The 15,147-nt window shown below is 51.6% G+C and overlaps 1 protein-coding gene across 50 annotated transcripts in view; it reads left to right on the top strand.

Moving 5' to 3' along the window:
- Positions 1 to 13,320, top strand: part of CELF4 (CUGBP Elav-like family member 4) — a 285,471-nt gene extending 272,151 nt beyond the window's left edge. For 36 of the 50 annotated variants that reach the window (XM_059409524.1, XM_059409526.1, XM_059409523.1 and 33 more), the window contains 2 exons: positions 3,075 to 3,246; positions 11,737 to 13,320. In XM_059409524.1, coding sequence (XP_059265507.1) covers positions 3,075 to 3,202 — 128 coding nt within the window. In that variant the 3' untranslated portion in view covers positions 3,203 to 3,246; positions 11,737 to 13,320. Of the gene's footprint in view, positions 1 to 2,587; positions 2,667 to 3,074; positions 3,247 to 9,638; positions 9,726 to 11,736 lie in introns of all 50 variants that reach the window. The other 14 variants (XM_059409515.1, XM_059409557.1, XM_059409513.1 and 11 more) reach the window with 3 other exon arrangements.
- Positions 13,321 to 15,147: the final 1,827 nt, after the last annotated feature.

Genomic DNA, 15,147 nt, shown 5'->3' with positions numbered 1-15,147 from the left:
CCCCACTGGAAATCATCCTCTGTATACCTCTACTCTGGCTCTTTCTTCAGTTCCTGAAAGACTTCAAGGGCTAAAAGTCCACTGGCCTTAGAGAAAGATGGGCTCCTGCCACACCGGCCGGCCCCAGTGCTTCCTCCTTAAGCCCCCTGGGTTCTTTCTTGTTTGCTTTGGCAGCTGTGCTTTGGCAACTCTCCCAGAGGCCTTCAGTGTGAGAAGGAGCTCTGCGCTCCTTCCCAGGCAGGCATCTACCTCTGAGCCTCGGTGTCCTCATTTGGGAAATGAAGATGTTGGTGGTCATTTCTCAGGGGCCGTGTGAGGGTTACAGGAGGTGGCAGAGCAGACCCTCAGGAGGTGCCAGAGCCCCCTTTGTACCCCAAAGGAGGGGTTGTCTTTGAGTAAATGTGGTCCTGTGTTAAAGTGAGCCCCCCAAAGTGCTCACCTGCTCTTTATGAGCATAAACAGAATCTTGCAACCTTTGTGAGCTGATATGCAGCACAAATGGTTGCTGTGTCGGAGAAGGGCTGGGGGCACACCAGGAGGGCCTCCTCCCCACATGGCTTCCCACAGCCTGGGAGGCTGGAGCCTTCTCAGCGCTGGGAGGGATGGGGGAGTAGGCCCTGGGGGAAGGAACCCAGCCCTGGGAACCATTAAAATGGGAGACAGCGTCTAGAGCCCTGTTCAGCGGCCCTGACTCCTCACCAGTTAGCAAAACTAGCTGAGAGAGAAACGTTCCCTTGAGCCTGGAGCACTTACCAACCCCTGAGCTCTCAGAGATTTTAAACTCTCCTATGAAGGCTGGGCTTCTTCCTTCTAGGACCTCTGGTCCCCCACTCTCCTCACTGGGCAGCAGTCCTTCCCTTTACTCCTCTGCCCTAGCTAGTATCCCCAGCCCCCTTTATCTTCCTCCCAACTCCTCCCTGCTTTGCTCACATTTGTTTCCTGCAAGAAGAGCCACAGAGGGCCGGGGGCAGGTGGGGAGATAGAGTCTGAGCTGATAGGGCTGTGCCTGCGGCGGGCCAGCGGAGGAGAGAGGGGTGTCACCCAGTGAGGCTCTCTCTCCCAGCAGAGAGAGGCTTTGGTTCAACCGCGCCCCTGATTCTGGGGGAGAGCTGTGTAACAGACCTGCAGGTCCCACACGTGAAAACTGCTCTGCTCTGTGAAGACCTGACTGTGGTCATCAGGCAGAGAGGTCAGTGGGGTGGTGGACTGGCCAAAGGGATGAGAGGAGGAGGTGGAAGGATGTCTCCCGCAGCTCTCTGGCTAAGGGCCATCCAAAGTCTCTCCTGTTTTGGCACATGGACTTGTACAGAGATCTTTCATGTTTCTCTGGGCCTGACTCACTGATTCCATCTGAATTCATACGCACCCATTCTGGAGTACACTTACTGTGTACACACACACACACATACACAACACACACACACCATCTTTGATGGCTCATGGCTGCAAGAGTGAGCGTGACAAATGTGAGCAAAAGCAGGAAGGAGTCAAGAGAAAGAGGAAAGAGACCAGAGGAGGCAGGGCATAGGTCAGAGGTAAAAAGACAGTCACCATGTGGGGAGGGTGAGGGAGAGGTCTGGGACAGGCCCAGTGTACCATGGACAACTAGCCAAGAAAACAGCTACTACTGCTGTGGGGGTCTGTACACCTATTAGTTATATATCCAGAGGCCATCTGGGGACAAGCACCCTAAATGAGACACGTTTGCAGGATGGCCTGGGAACCTCGCCAAACTTAGTTTCACATAATTCGCAGGATCTAAGTCCATTTTACAGGACAAAGGGCCTCTCAAGTCAAATAAATTCCAGGAAACACCAGGCAAACCAAGCTATGAGTGTTTATTTACTGGAGAACTTGGGATGGGAGGTGGGCTTTTTTTTTAATTCATGTGTCTTAAACTGCCCTGGAGGGGCACAGTGGTAAGCCTGACCACAGAAGGCCCTTTCTCAGGAGCACGGGTTAGAGCCAGTTTAGGAGATGCTGATGTGAAATATAGTCTCTATAAGGAGATGCATTCAAAGTTCCCAAAGGGTGACTTTTAAACTAACTTTCAGATTCGTATCCATCCCCAGCTGGGAACTACTTGTTTCAGAAGCCATAGATGGTTCTGTATCTCTTTCTGGAATGTTGGGAAGAGTGACCGAGCACTTCTGCATTGCCTAGGCCTCAGAGAAGGCTCTCAACTAACTTTTACTAATAGCGTTAATTTGCCCTACTACTGTTATTATAGATACCATGAGGGGTTCATAGGGGATGCGTCAATTGGTGCTCTCTTAGAATCCAGGGCAAGAGCACCTGCTCCCAGGGCTTGGAATTTTAAATAAAAGGGAGGTGCCGACCGCCCTTGGACTTGAAGTGGTGGGTTCCTGCCAGTCCGACTGGATTTAGGCAAGTGTCCGCCAGGAGCCTGGCTCGGGGCAGCCTCGCCAAGGACCGGGAGGGGGGCGGAGGGCCGCGAGGACTGTCAGCCTCTGCCCTCCCCCACGGTCAGGCGGCCCTCGCGAGGGGGGGCGGCTGGAAAAGGCGGTGGAGAGGTTTTCTCCGGGGTGCCCCCCTCCCTCCCCCTCGCACTCCTCTCTCTCCCCAGGCCGGCACCCTGTGCCCTCCCGCTGCCAGGCCCCCTCCTGTCAGGGAGGACAGTGTCCAATAAACTCCTCCACCCGCAGGTGTGTCCGCCCTCCCACCGAAGTAGAGGGCTGAGGTGCCGGGGCCGGCCCGGGGTGGGGGGCGAGGGCGCCCAGGAGAGTGGCGCCGCCCAAAGCCGCGGTGGAGCTGGGGAGGCCCGGCCTGGAGGCGCGGGTCGGCGAGGCCTGGAGCCCCGGACACGCCCACCCCCGGGAGGGGCCGCGCGCTCGCGGGCTGTGGGGGGCGTGAGGCCGGGCCGGGGCGGGGCCCCGGGTGGGGGGAGGAGCCTCGAGGCCCCCCTCCTGCCCGAGGTGCGGCGGGAGCGCAGGGAGGGGCCGCCGCCAGCTCCGCCCCGCCCCGCCCCCGGGCCCCGCCCTTCTCCCCACCCACCCCACCCCGCCGGGGCGGCCCCGTGGAAACCCAGGCCCTCGTCCCTCGTGTCTCGCCAGGCTTCGTGAGCTTCGACAACCCGGCCAGCGCGCAGACCGCCATCCAGGCCATGAACGGCTTCCAGATCGGCATGAAGAGGCTCAAGGTGCAGCTGAAGCGGCCCAAAGACGCCAATCGCCCATACTGAGCGCCGGCGGGAGCGTCCCCCGGGGGAGACCAGGACTCGCACAGGTAACCGGGGGCGGCCGGGGCGCGGGGACGGGGGGTTGGAGAAGGGGCACCGATCGGACCCGCCGCCTCCTCTGGCCTTCCTGAACTGGACCCTCGCTTGCCTTGGACCCGCTGCGCCCAGCTCGACCTGCTCCTCACCCGATGCCTGGGGGCAGGCCTAGAGCTGTGGACATCCGGCAGAAATGGGCGTGGCCATCCCCCTGTTGCAGAGCCAGGAGAAGCAGGTGTGAGGGAACCGTTCTGAGAAGGTGGGGCGAGGCCTGGGCCGTGCATCAAGGAGGTCTGCACTGGCAGTCCTGTTTGCCAGAAGACCCTGGGGTGAGCCTGTGACGAGCCTGTGGCAAGCTTAGTACTGGGAGAGTTTGGGAGGGGGAGCTGTCCACGTCTCCTGGGGCCTTCTCCTAGACTCTCTGGCTCTCTCCTTCTATGTCTCCTGCCTTGAAGGCTGGTGGCCTTTAGACACTTGACCTCCTCGCCCCTCCAGTTCTTTGTAGCTCAGCCAGTCTGGGGCAGAAGCTGAGGAGGGTGATGGCCTAGCTCTGGGGCCACTTACCCTGTCTGCTTTACTGCAGGCTCTGATGAGTGGGCAGTTGTCACCCCTTCCTGCTCAGTCTGGGTCTTGCCCTGTGGCTGGAGACACACTGGGCTACTTCTCTTCCAGGCCACTTGTTCCCCTGGGTGAAGCAGCTTCCTGGGAAAGGGGGTGGTGGTGGGGAGATGTGCCCAGCCCTCCTTCAGCCTGATATCCCACACTGCTGGGCACTCCTATAGGCCCAGCTCACCCACAGGCCAGAGGCAGGTCTCCCAGTCCTCTATCCCTCTGCTTCCATCAGCAGTACTGTGCACCAGGTACTGTTAGGTACTTGGGACTCAGCACCGAATAAGACTAACAAGAACCCTCATCCTTAGAAGGAGGGACAGACAATAAACAAACACATATGACCAAAGAGTAAATTATACAGTGTGTCAGAAATGTTAGTTACAGTTAAATCAGGTAGTTACGGTGGGCCTTGTTGAGTAGGTAACATTCAAGGAAAGACTTGGAGCAGGTGAGACAGGGAGCCATGCCAGCATCTGGAGGAGCGAGTCTTTCATCTGAAGGGACAGCCAGTGCAAAGGCTCCAAAGAGAGGGTGGGGCGGTGTGGTGGAGAACAGCAGAACAAGGGGGTTGGAGGGGAGCAAGCATGGGGGCATGGCGGGAGAGGGGATCCCGAGGTGAGGAGGACCACCACTGGCAGCCATTGTATAGGCTAAGGGAGTGGGCGCTGGGGAGCTGCTGCAGAGCTCTGAGTAGAAGAGTGGCGAACCTATTGCAAGTCAGAGCGATCCCTGGTTGCTGTGTTGATAGGAGCCCCAGCAGAAGTCTAGTGCATGGACCACTCAGTCCGGGACAGCAGCAGCCAGGGTGGTACGAGGGAGTTGTGTTCTCGGTGTTTTTGGAAGGCAGAGCCAGGAAGCCTTTTATAATGAATTGGAGGAGGGTGTGACAGAAGGAGTCAAGGATGACCCCCAGCTTTTGGCCCCAGAAACTGGAAGAACAGAGTTACCGTGACTCGAGATGAGGAAGGGTTGGGGAAAAAGAATGGGCCCTGCACATGAGAGCTAGCCACTCACGTGGAGGTTCAGAGTCTGGAGTTTGGGAGGGAGATCTTCAGTTTCCTAGTCTCCTCTCAAACCCCACCCCTATCAGCAGGACACCCTCCAGCCACCCAGGAGCAGCAGCTCTCACTTCTCTCAGAGAGGGTGCTGAGCCTCTGCTCTCTGCAAGACTGATAAAGCAAAAGCCACCTCTCCTGACCCCTGAGCTCTCCGCCCTGCCCATCTCTGGCTCCTGTGAAGATGCATACACCTGCATTCACTGAGAGTGTGGCACCTTCCCAGACTGGCACTGGGCTTGGTGCTGGCCTGCAGAGATGAGGGGGTCACCATCCTGCCTGCATGAGCTTCTGGGCTCAGCAAACACAGACCACAGGACGCAGTCTGCAAGGGGGTGCACTTCCGTAGGAGTTAGGGGTCAGTCAGTAAGAGCAGCCCTTTCCGGACAGAGAGCCTTTTATCATAGATAAACTTAGCTCTGCCACGAAGGCACAATCTCTTGGACTTCCATTTCTACATAAATAAAACCAAGGTGTTAGAGTCATCAGAGGATTTTTTAGTACGGGGTGTGCTTCAGGGCCATGCCCTGAGATACTGAGGGGCCCCTGTGGGTGTGTTTTGTGTCTCTCGTGAAAGCATCTTGTCTTAGCCTCCTAGACCTACATGCAAGTAAAACCCAAGCAAGGATAGATCAGACCTGTAGATCAGAGAAATTCCCAGGGGAAGGGCTAAGTAAGGCAGATTTGCTGTGTGGGACAGAAGGTAAGAAGTGGCCCACGGGGTAGAAGTAGCCGACACTGGTAGTTGGAGTGAGGGCTTGAGAGGCGTGGTTTAGAATACAGAGGGGTTCTTCCCCAAGGGAAAACCAAGACAAGACAGCCGGGAACCCAGACTTCATGTGTGCTTAAGAGCACACGAGGCATAGTTCTTACGGGTTACAAGTCCATAGTGCAGCTGTATCGCTGTGACTGCTCTGTCTTTATTCCCATTTTAAAGATGGAGCACAAAAGATTACATTACTTGCCTATCAGCTACTGAGTGGTAGAGCCATGATTTGAAGCTGGAGCTTCATTCCAGATACAGTGCTCCTAAGTGCCTTTACGTAAGAAGAATGGTCCCCAACCCCCCACCCCGTTATCCTCACCCCAACTCTCCCACTCCAGAGTCTTGTCTTGAGTATCTGAGGGGGAATGTCATGACATCTCACTTCTCTGGGCTCCTCTCTTCTTAAGCAGTCTTCTAGAAAATTATGACATAACAGAACTCCTACAAATAAAGTTGACCTTTAATCCATTTAGACAGCATTTTAACAAAAGGTGATTTCAGGCTTTCCAACTTAAGACTGTTAGAGGCCGAAGCAGAAGGAGGTGCTGAGACAAGGCGCAGACTCGGGGACTGCAGCGAGAAGTGGAGGAAACAGCGTGCCAAAGCAGCTAAAAACCCCCACCGTTTTACAGCCTGGTAAAGGATGAGTCCTAGAGGCTCAGAAGAGCAGGGCTAACCTGAGCAGGGCCAGTGGAGGGACAAACCATAGCCGGGAGCTAAGGGGTTGTGGGGTGGAGGGATCTCAGGGCCTGGCTGACCACCTGCAGTGGTGAAGGCGAAGTCACCATGGCGGCCAGAGCCAGGTCAGGACAAAAGTGTGGCAGGTCTAGGGGAGGAGGGGGCCCCAGCAGAGCAGCCGTGGGGAGCGCAGTTGGGTGTTGGTTCCATAATGTGCGGCCTGGGTAGTGTCAGGTTGGCTCCCCAAATCCTGATGTCTTCTGACATTGTGATGCCCCGCCCACTCCTTGTTCCCCTGACACCCCTGCTCCTCTGGCTGCTTGGGCTCATTACCTTGTACTAAGGTGGGGGTTTCTCCAATAAATCTTCACCAGGAAACAAAGAGGGAGGAAGCAAAGGTGGAAAGACTGGGCAACACTGTGGCCAGGGCCATAGCCAGTGAGCAGAATACCCAAGTCCCTTGTCCTGCCACAGAGATCAGTAGCACGCACTGGGCCCCAAGCTGAGAGCAGGGTCACAGACTCCCAGCACTGTGGTTCTGTGGTTGGAGGACACTGAGCAGTGTGTCTGACTTCAGTGGGAGTCCTCTCTCTTCTGGGTCCTGGGTTTGTGGCTCTGAGTGCGTTTTGCACGGTGTCTGCTCTGAGCTGTGCTTTGCACGGTGTCTGCTCTGAGCTGTGTAGGTGCGGGTGCTTTGGGCCTGACCTGCATGGGGCTGGGCGGTGACTTTGGATCTGGGCCGTCTCTGGCTGGAGCCCAGCTGTGTTTAGAACCTGGCATCTGAATTGGCTCAGCTGACAATAATTTCCTCTCCCAGGTCGTGAGTTGGAGCTTCCCAGGCCTGATTCAAGCCCCCCTTGCTGGTCAGTGACCCTGCTGCCACCTCTTGGGACTGTGCTTTGTGAGGATCTTTGAGAGAGTGGCCAACAAGGGGTCACCCCTGCAGGCTGGGGTCCAGCTGTCCCCTAATAAAGAGAATAGTCAGCTAGTCAGCTGTGCACGTACAGAGCCTTGGGGAGGCTCCCAAGGAGTTGAATGAGTGTGACAGTGTGTTTGTGTGTTGGGCCAAGCCTGTGTGTGTGTGAGGGGCAAGAGTGTGTATGAGAAGTTCCCCATGTGGCGCTTTGAGGAGGTGGGTGTGATGATCAGCTTGGATCTTCAGCACCCAGGACAGCGCAGGCACCAAAGGGCTGCTATAAGCCGACTGAGGGAGGGCACAGAAGCTAGTCCAGTGGGGAGGAATGGGCACCCACGACATGCTCAGTAGTGGGGGGTGGGGAAAGGAGTGGGGTCCTCCGTGGGCTGCTTAGTTGCAGTTGCCATAGCTGACACCTGGTGGCCCTGTCCTCCTCAGTTCTTAGGTCTCTTCCCCCACCCAAAGGGACCAGCCTATTGGATCTCCTGGGTTGGTCTAAGGGTTTGCATTTGGGAAGGGCTGGGAATGCAGGGGAGGGCGGTGTGTCAGGACCTCTTGGGCAAGCAGCAGGCCCTGGTCTGAGTGCAGGAGACCTGCTGCTGGAAGAGCAAGAGCCCTGCCCGCATGGGCAGGTGGGCAGGGGTCCGTGGAGGAAAAGCTCTTCTGTGAAGGCAAAGCTGGAGGCTGGGTATGTCCTTAAAATAGTCACCCCTCAGCGACTTGGTAGCTTATCCACAGTGACATTTCAGATCCCAGACACCCCTTCCACAATCCCTGAAGAAAGACACAGAGCTGAAAGAGCAAGTCTGCGCTGTGTAGCAGCATGGTGGACAGATGAGCCGGGCACAGGGGCTTCAGGGATTGGGGGCTGGGGAGCAAGCTCCGCAGGAACCATGAGCAGGGGGTAGGGCTGGGAACCCCCAAATTCCCAGGTTGGGGCAGAGGGCCATGAAGTGGTGAGGAGGGCAGAAGATAATTCAAGGTGGAAAAATGTGATGAGAAGGGGACACAGCCCCAGTCACCTAGGGCTCCCCCAGTAAAGACGGCAGGTGAAGGCCTGTGACATGGGGTAGTCTAGAAAGATGTACAGGCAGGAGTGTAGGGAATGGAGGAGGAGGAGATAGAGGGGAGGGCTGCAGACCAGAAGAGACAGCCGCAGAGCCTGGAGACCAGGGCCGTAGCACTCCCCTCCCTGATGGACTGTCCTTTCTCACACTACCCACCCTGCAGGGTGCTCAATAGGCTTCCATCCAGCCCTTCCATGGTCAGCACCGCGGAGCCTTCTAAAGGCTTTATGTGCCTGGAAGCAGCATCACTTTGGCCACGTTGGCCGGCCACCTTGGGAGCAAAGGGAAGGGTATGAGCTGACCGTGAAAGGAAATCAGCAATGCCGAGGGGTATCCATAGAATTCCAGTAACACGGATATGATTTACTCTCCATCTCCAAACTGAGTGTGTTCATTTTCTGAAGGTTCTAAGACATGAGGGTTGAGCATAGGAGAAGAGGAGAGGCCCGTAACCTCACACAGTGGGTGCTCTTGCAGCAGCGAGGCCCTTCTCTGGGGTTGGGGTTGGGGAGCAAGGTGGGACCACTGGGGCGGGAGGACTGAGTGGCTGGGCTCCCCGGATGCAAGTCGCTGTAGCCAGCCTTGGATCTGCCCTGCCTTCAGGGTGACCCTGACAGGCTCCCCCTGCTGGTCCACAGGCTGAGGCCACAGGAGGCTGGGTGGGGGGTGTGGAGAGCGTGCCCCCCCTCCCCCCCGCCTTGTATAATCGAAGGTGATACAAAGCAGAGAGCGTGCTGCCTGATCTGCTTGCTGGCCACGGTGGTTTGAGGGGCTGTTTTAGTTTCTCCTAGCCCTCTCGCCAAACTGCCCACGCCCCTCCTCCTGTCCCTGACGCATGATGGATGCCCTTAGTGGCCCTGTGTGAGGTTCTGCTACTGTTCACAGTGTACCATGTGTCTGCATATACAACCGTGTGTGCGTATGTGTGTGCGTGTGTGTGTGTTGATGTGCCCATGTCGTTTGTCTGCCGGCTTCCTCCATCCTTTGAGTTCTTTTCGGTTCTCTTATGATTTGACTGCTGTTCTTTCATCAGAGCTTTTAGATTGATGCTGTGGTCTGGTGCTGTATAAATATTTTTCCTTTTGATTTTGTTTTAACCTTTCCTTGCCCTTCTTCACCCTCCTCCCAACCGTCCCTGCCCTCCCACAGTCCCCGACCCCACCCGACCTGCCCCTGCCTCTTCCCTCCCCTTTGCCCACACTCTCTTGTCCTCTCTTTCTTTCTCTCTCTCTCTCTCTCTACATATATAAATATATATAAAAATCTTTTCTTCTTTTGTCATTCAATCAAATTCCAACAACCCAACCAGGGCCAGTCAAATCCACCACAGTCTCGCGCTGAGCTAGGAATAAAGTTCACGTAATCACATGAGAGTGGAGAAAACAGTCCCCCATCCGTAAGTTCAAATCAACTCAAAGTTCACAGTGTGACATGATGGCGTCATGTAACAAGGCTAAGAATCGGTTGCATGACAATTGCCGTCAAGTTTCGTGGAGGTGCTGTGATTGGAGCGTTTTTCTTGGATGTTGTATCAGTTGATGATTGGCCCGTCATGATCACACGTGCATTCTCTTGACTTTTGTGCTGCCACAATCTTTTTTGCTGTGCTCATTTTTGTTTTGTTCTTGGTGCTTGCAGTGGTTTTACTTTCTGTTGTTTGGTTTTTCTTGTTCAGCGTTTTTGATGCTTCTCTAGATGTCACATAGAGAAAAAAACAAAACAAAAGAACAAAAAAAAAAAAATAGTAAAAATAAAGATGAATTCCTGAATGATCGAACATGGGATCACTTAACTGTGCAAACCATTATTTTTTTTCTTAAAAATAAGGAAAACATCTTAAAAAAAAATCTATGCGTGGTTGATTTCCTTGCACTTGAAAATATTGTGATTTTATTTTTTTCTAGAAATTTGGGGGCCTTTTTCAATTGACACTTTTCCTAGGTCTGGTCTTTTTCCAGTTAGGCTATTTTTAAATCTCACTTCAAAAGGAAAAATGAAAACGAAAACGAAAACCAAAATCTCTACTGTAACAGAATGATTAAAAAAAAAAAAAATTCTAAACCAAAAAAAAAAAAAACCTAGAGTACAAAGCCAGAGGCCTCTGAGAGAGAGCCTGGTAACTATTGTAAGGTTTGTATTGTAGCCACCTCTGCTAAATTAAATGTGGGGCGGGGAGGCGGGGGACTGGGGGTGGGGGGGGGACTTTTTGGTTGGTTTGGAAAAAACAGTACTGACAAAAGCAAAATGCACCTTTTTGTTTACAACTGAAAAAGGGTCCTTGACAAGTGTTTTTTAATTTTATTATTATTTTCTTTGGTGTTGTAATTGTTTAGACTGCTGTGTACGGTTTGCTGTTTGTTGAATCAACAGTGTGAAAAACCTGCCAGCATGGATTGATATACGCATGACGTTGTCCCCTCAACTGGGGGCTTTGCAGTTCTAACTTTCTCAATGTAACCAGTCACCCCCATGTATAAGTGGAAGCTGCTTGCTATAATGGAGATGAGTCTCATTTGTTAATTCACGATGATTAAGCATTCTCCTTCTGATTCTAGTCAGATCATGATTTTTTTTCCTTAAAAGCAAAACAAAACAAATGAAAAGTCACCATTGAAAACAAAATCAAGAACTGAGTTAATTTATCTGAGCTTGATGATGAAATCCGTTCTAACTTTTTTTAGGTTCTCCCATCCGCTCCCTTGAAGTTCCGAATTTCCTCTAAATTCCCTGGCATGTATGAGAAAAATATTATGTGTGTGTGTGTGTGTATGTGTGTATCTATGCATATACATACACACATATCCATGTATATCCACATATGTGCAGGTGAATATATTCTACACATATATCCAGATATACATATATATACATAGCCTCGCAAATAGTTACTGACCTTGGGAAAGAAGCGGTTGGCTGGAAACTGGGCAAGGGTTCAGCAAAATTCATGTCACGGATGTCTTGCTTCTTTTCCTCAAGCTGGGGAGGAGGGGGCTAGGTTGCTAGATTTTTGCTGTCTTGTTTGCTAGGCTTCTGTATACATATTGTATCTGGGCTAGATCCCTCAGACATCGGTTTAATTGTGAATTCATATCCCACAGTCCCAAATTCTTCCCTTAGATCCAGCTACCCCCCCATTCCAGAACTCGAAAGGAACCCAAATCGAGACCCCTCTCCCAACAACCAAACCTCAGCTACAGTCATCACCACTAGACCTCCAGTGGTTTCTTACTCTGAACAGAAGAGTCAATTTCTTTTTTATGTATCATGATCATGACTAATTCTCATACTGGTCTCTCCCCTCCCTCCCACCATCCCCCAGAGCTCCCCAAGGCAGGGTCCTTTTGGTGTTTGGATGCATTTTGTGTTTCCTCTCTTGGCTTAATCAGCCCTGATTTTCTTCATTTTAGGGCAGGATGCTGAACGGGCTACATTAAAAAACAAACCTCTCTCTATATATATTTATAAATGAGAACTGTTGGATGACACCTTTGACATATCAGCCAATATCAATCAAGCTGAAGACTCCAGACACTTTCTGTGACTGTAACATTTCTTCAAGGAAAGTATAGCGTCTGTGGAGTTCAGAGGGCACGTGTTTGGGGGAAAATATATATGACCCAAGAAGATGAAGAAAAAAGAGAAAAAAAAAAAAAACACAAAAAAGGCAACTTTAAAACAAAATAACTTGAGACCAGATGGGGAGGCCGAAGGGCTGGGAAGTGGGAAGAGACGCTGCTTACCGATCCCTGGGGCTTTTCCAGCCCGTGGGCGCCTGAGGCAGGCTGGGGCAAGCGGTGTGGCGGGGCTTGGTCCCCAGGGGGCGGCTGGGAGGCCGCTGCTGAGCATCTCTATCTGTCATTCCTTTAGCTATTTAGGGACCAAAGGACCAAACTTTTTATTGCAGCTGTGTAGCTCTATGTCAAATAGAGGGGGATGGAGGAGAACCTCCTTCCTGCCTCGTGGCTGTTCTTGAAACAGCTTAGAGCGATTCTATGAAAAAATGTAATAAAAAAAATTAAAAAAAAAAAACAAAAAAAAGCAAAAACAAAAAAAAAAAGGAAAAATAATGCTTCAATGCTTTTAAAACAGCAAGATAATAGTTCTTTGATACTTTGAGAGGCGCTTTGATTACCCTCATTCAAGTCTATGACACTTTCCTATGGTTTTCTGTATTATATGTCTGGATGGAGCTGTTAAGATGAACAAATTGGTGGATATTTGGGGAAAGCAACAAAAATATTAAAACTCATTAACCGTGAAGTGTGAGAAAACAAGGAGGGGAAAAAAGGGACTTACAAGGCAAGAGAATTGTTGTGAAAAGTCTGTAAATGCTTCTAACTCTTCCCCCTCTTAAAATCATAATAGTTGTACAGAATTTTAAAAAAGGAGAAGTTTAAAATACCTATATAATAGAAGAAAAATTAGAGGAAAGCAAAAAAAAAAAAAAAAAAATAGGAAAAAAAAACTATAGAAGTTAGCGTTACTGCTAAAATCCCAGATGTTGTAGGACTGTACTTTTGTAGAGTTTAGACTGAGCATCGATCCCTTCTCCCCGCGAGTGCTGTCGGACGCCGTGCACCCCGAGGGCCTGGCCGGACTCGCCCAGACCTGCGGTCTCCCGGCCGCTCACCGCGCCGGTGGGGGCCGCGCCGTCGCTGGAAGGTCCGCCGCCCGCCCTCGCCTGCTTCGCTCCGGAGCTGCGCGCGCTCGCCCGCTCTCCGCAAGCCCTCGACACCTGCCGCTTCACTCGCCTTCCATGCTTGCTCCAGAGACTTTCCGGGCAAGGGAGACCTGGGAAATTCATCGTAAAACAACTAAACAACACACACACACACAAAAACCTTAAACAAGAGAGAGAAAAACAAACAATCTTTGAAGAATTTCTGAAACTGTTTACAAGGAATTTTGAAAAACAGGGATGTTTAAATGATGCCGGCTCTGTTTTTCTGTAAATAAATTTGCATATTTTGTAGGACTTTTAATTGTAATGATAGAGAAAAAAAACAAGGAAAACTATTTAATGAAAGCACGATATTTATCTTTGGTAAATGACTTTAGAGCAGTTAAAAAGACATTGCTTAAAAAAACTCAGAATCAGAAAAAAACACTGAATTATTTAAGAACACATATATTTTAAAGTATAACATATTTATTATAATTTATTTGCACCGTTGGGAAGACTTGCTTTGGCATTCTGCCTTGATACCCTCCTCTCATTGATGTCCAGGTCATTTGGAGGCCAGGGGGCTCTCGGACTTACCAACCCCCTCCTTTTTTTTTTTTTTTTTTTTTTTTGCTTTAGACGAACAACTGTCTGGTTCCTCTTAGGCCTCCTGCCTTTCCTTTCTTTCTGTCTATTTCGTTGGTTAATTATCATTTTTTAAAATTTTCTTTTTCTTTCTCTTGGCTCCTCCTTTTAGGATGTCCAGATGTTGTAAAAAAAAAAAAAAAAAAAAAAAAAAAAACAGCCGCAGTTCAGTACAACTGCTCTTTTCACACTCAACTCCCTAAAACTCCTTGTAACCTTCTGTAACTATTGGATGACGCTTTCTCCAGCTTAGCCCTAAATAAAGCACAGTTTAAAAAAACAAAAACAAAAACAAAAACAAGACTTCTTCAGTGGTCTGTGCTTCTCGGAATCTGGCCAGCTGTGCCTCGCTGGCTCACTGGCGATAGCTTGGTCCTTCTCTCTGTGGGGTCCGTGTGCTACCCGGGTCCTCGGTTGGAACTTAAGCTGTAGGGAGTGCTTTCCGGGAGATGATGGGGGCAGAGAAAGGAGGTCCCCTGCCACACTGTGAAACACCTTGTGGTGTGTCTCTGAAAATCTCCATTGCAAACCCATTCTTTTGGTTTCTGGGCGGGATTGGCCCTAGTCTCCAGATGCAACAGAAATTCCCCCTTTCCTCCCTGACAGGAGGGGACTGAGGCCACTTGTCCTGAGTTGGGGTAGGGGCATGAACCACTGTGAGGCATTACAGAAGGAGGCAGAGGAGGCAGGGACCACAATCAAGGAAGGACAAGGGCACAACTCCAAACTTGCCACCAAGTATTTTCTCTCGGTCCTGAACCTTGCACTGTATTGGCCATTGACATGGCTGGAGAAATCGGTTTCTGGAGGGTGCCCTCGGGCTCCGGGATTCGGGGAGGGGGAGGGGCGCAGAGGGAGGAGCTTCCTGGAGTGTTCCCACCTCTTGGTCAGGACACAGACTTCCAAAGCCTGAAAGCCAGGGTGAGGGGTTGAGAAGGAAATTGGTTGGGTGTTGAGGGGGTTCCAGAGGAGGAAGGATGGAACGGGCTTGGAGGTGAAGCGGCAGGAAGGCTGCAGGTCCTTTTGAGAGCCCAAACAGAGGCAACTCAGCCTCAAGCCTTCATCAGCCCCTGTCCTGGGACAGACCTTCTCTAGCCTGTCTGTGCCCTCCTGTGGGAGAGTGGGAGTGACTTCTGCCCTCAGATGTGTCCCCTGAAGCAAAGTCATAGAAAGCTGAAGTCAGAGCCCCAGCTCCTGGGTAGTACCTGGACCCCAGATTCCATGCTCTCTTCCCCGCTCTGTTCCCAAGTCCAAGGGCCAAGTTCTTGTTTCTCGCACTAGCCTGTGAAATGTTAGCCCTAATGCTTTAGGAAATGGGGCAGAACTTGAAGCCTTAACTGTGGAGATAATTCCACGACGAGACCCTCACGGTCCCCTAAATGAACCCCACTTCTCCTGCCCACCAGGTTGTAAGCCCAGGTGAGAGAGCTCTCTGCCTGTTCTGGGGAGCCTGTGGGGCACTGGTCTTCTTAACAGAAGTCACTGCAAGGGGCATGACATCACATCGGGT

The sequence above is a fragment of the Mustela nigripes genome, chromosome 8 (assembly GCF_022355385.1).
Source record: "Mustela nigripes isolate SB6536 chromosome 8, MUSNIG.SB6536, whole genome shotgun sequence".
Classification (NCBI taxonomy): Eukaryota; Metazoa; Chordata; class Mammalia; order Carnivora; family Mustelidae; genus Mustela; species Mustela nigripes.
This window is presented reverse-complemented; position numbering and strand designations above follow the sequence as displayed.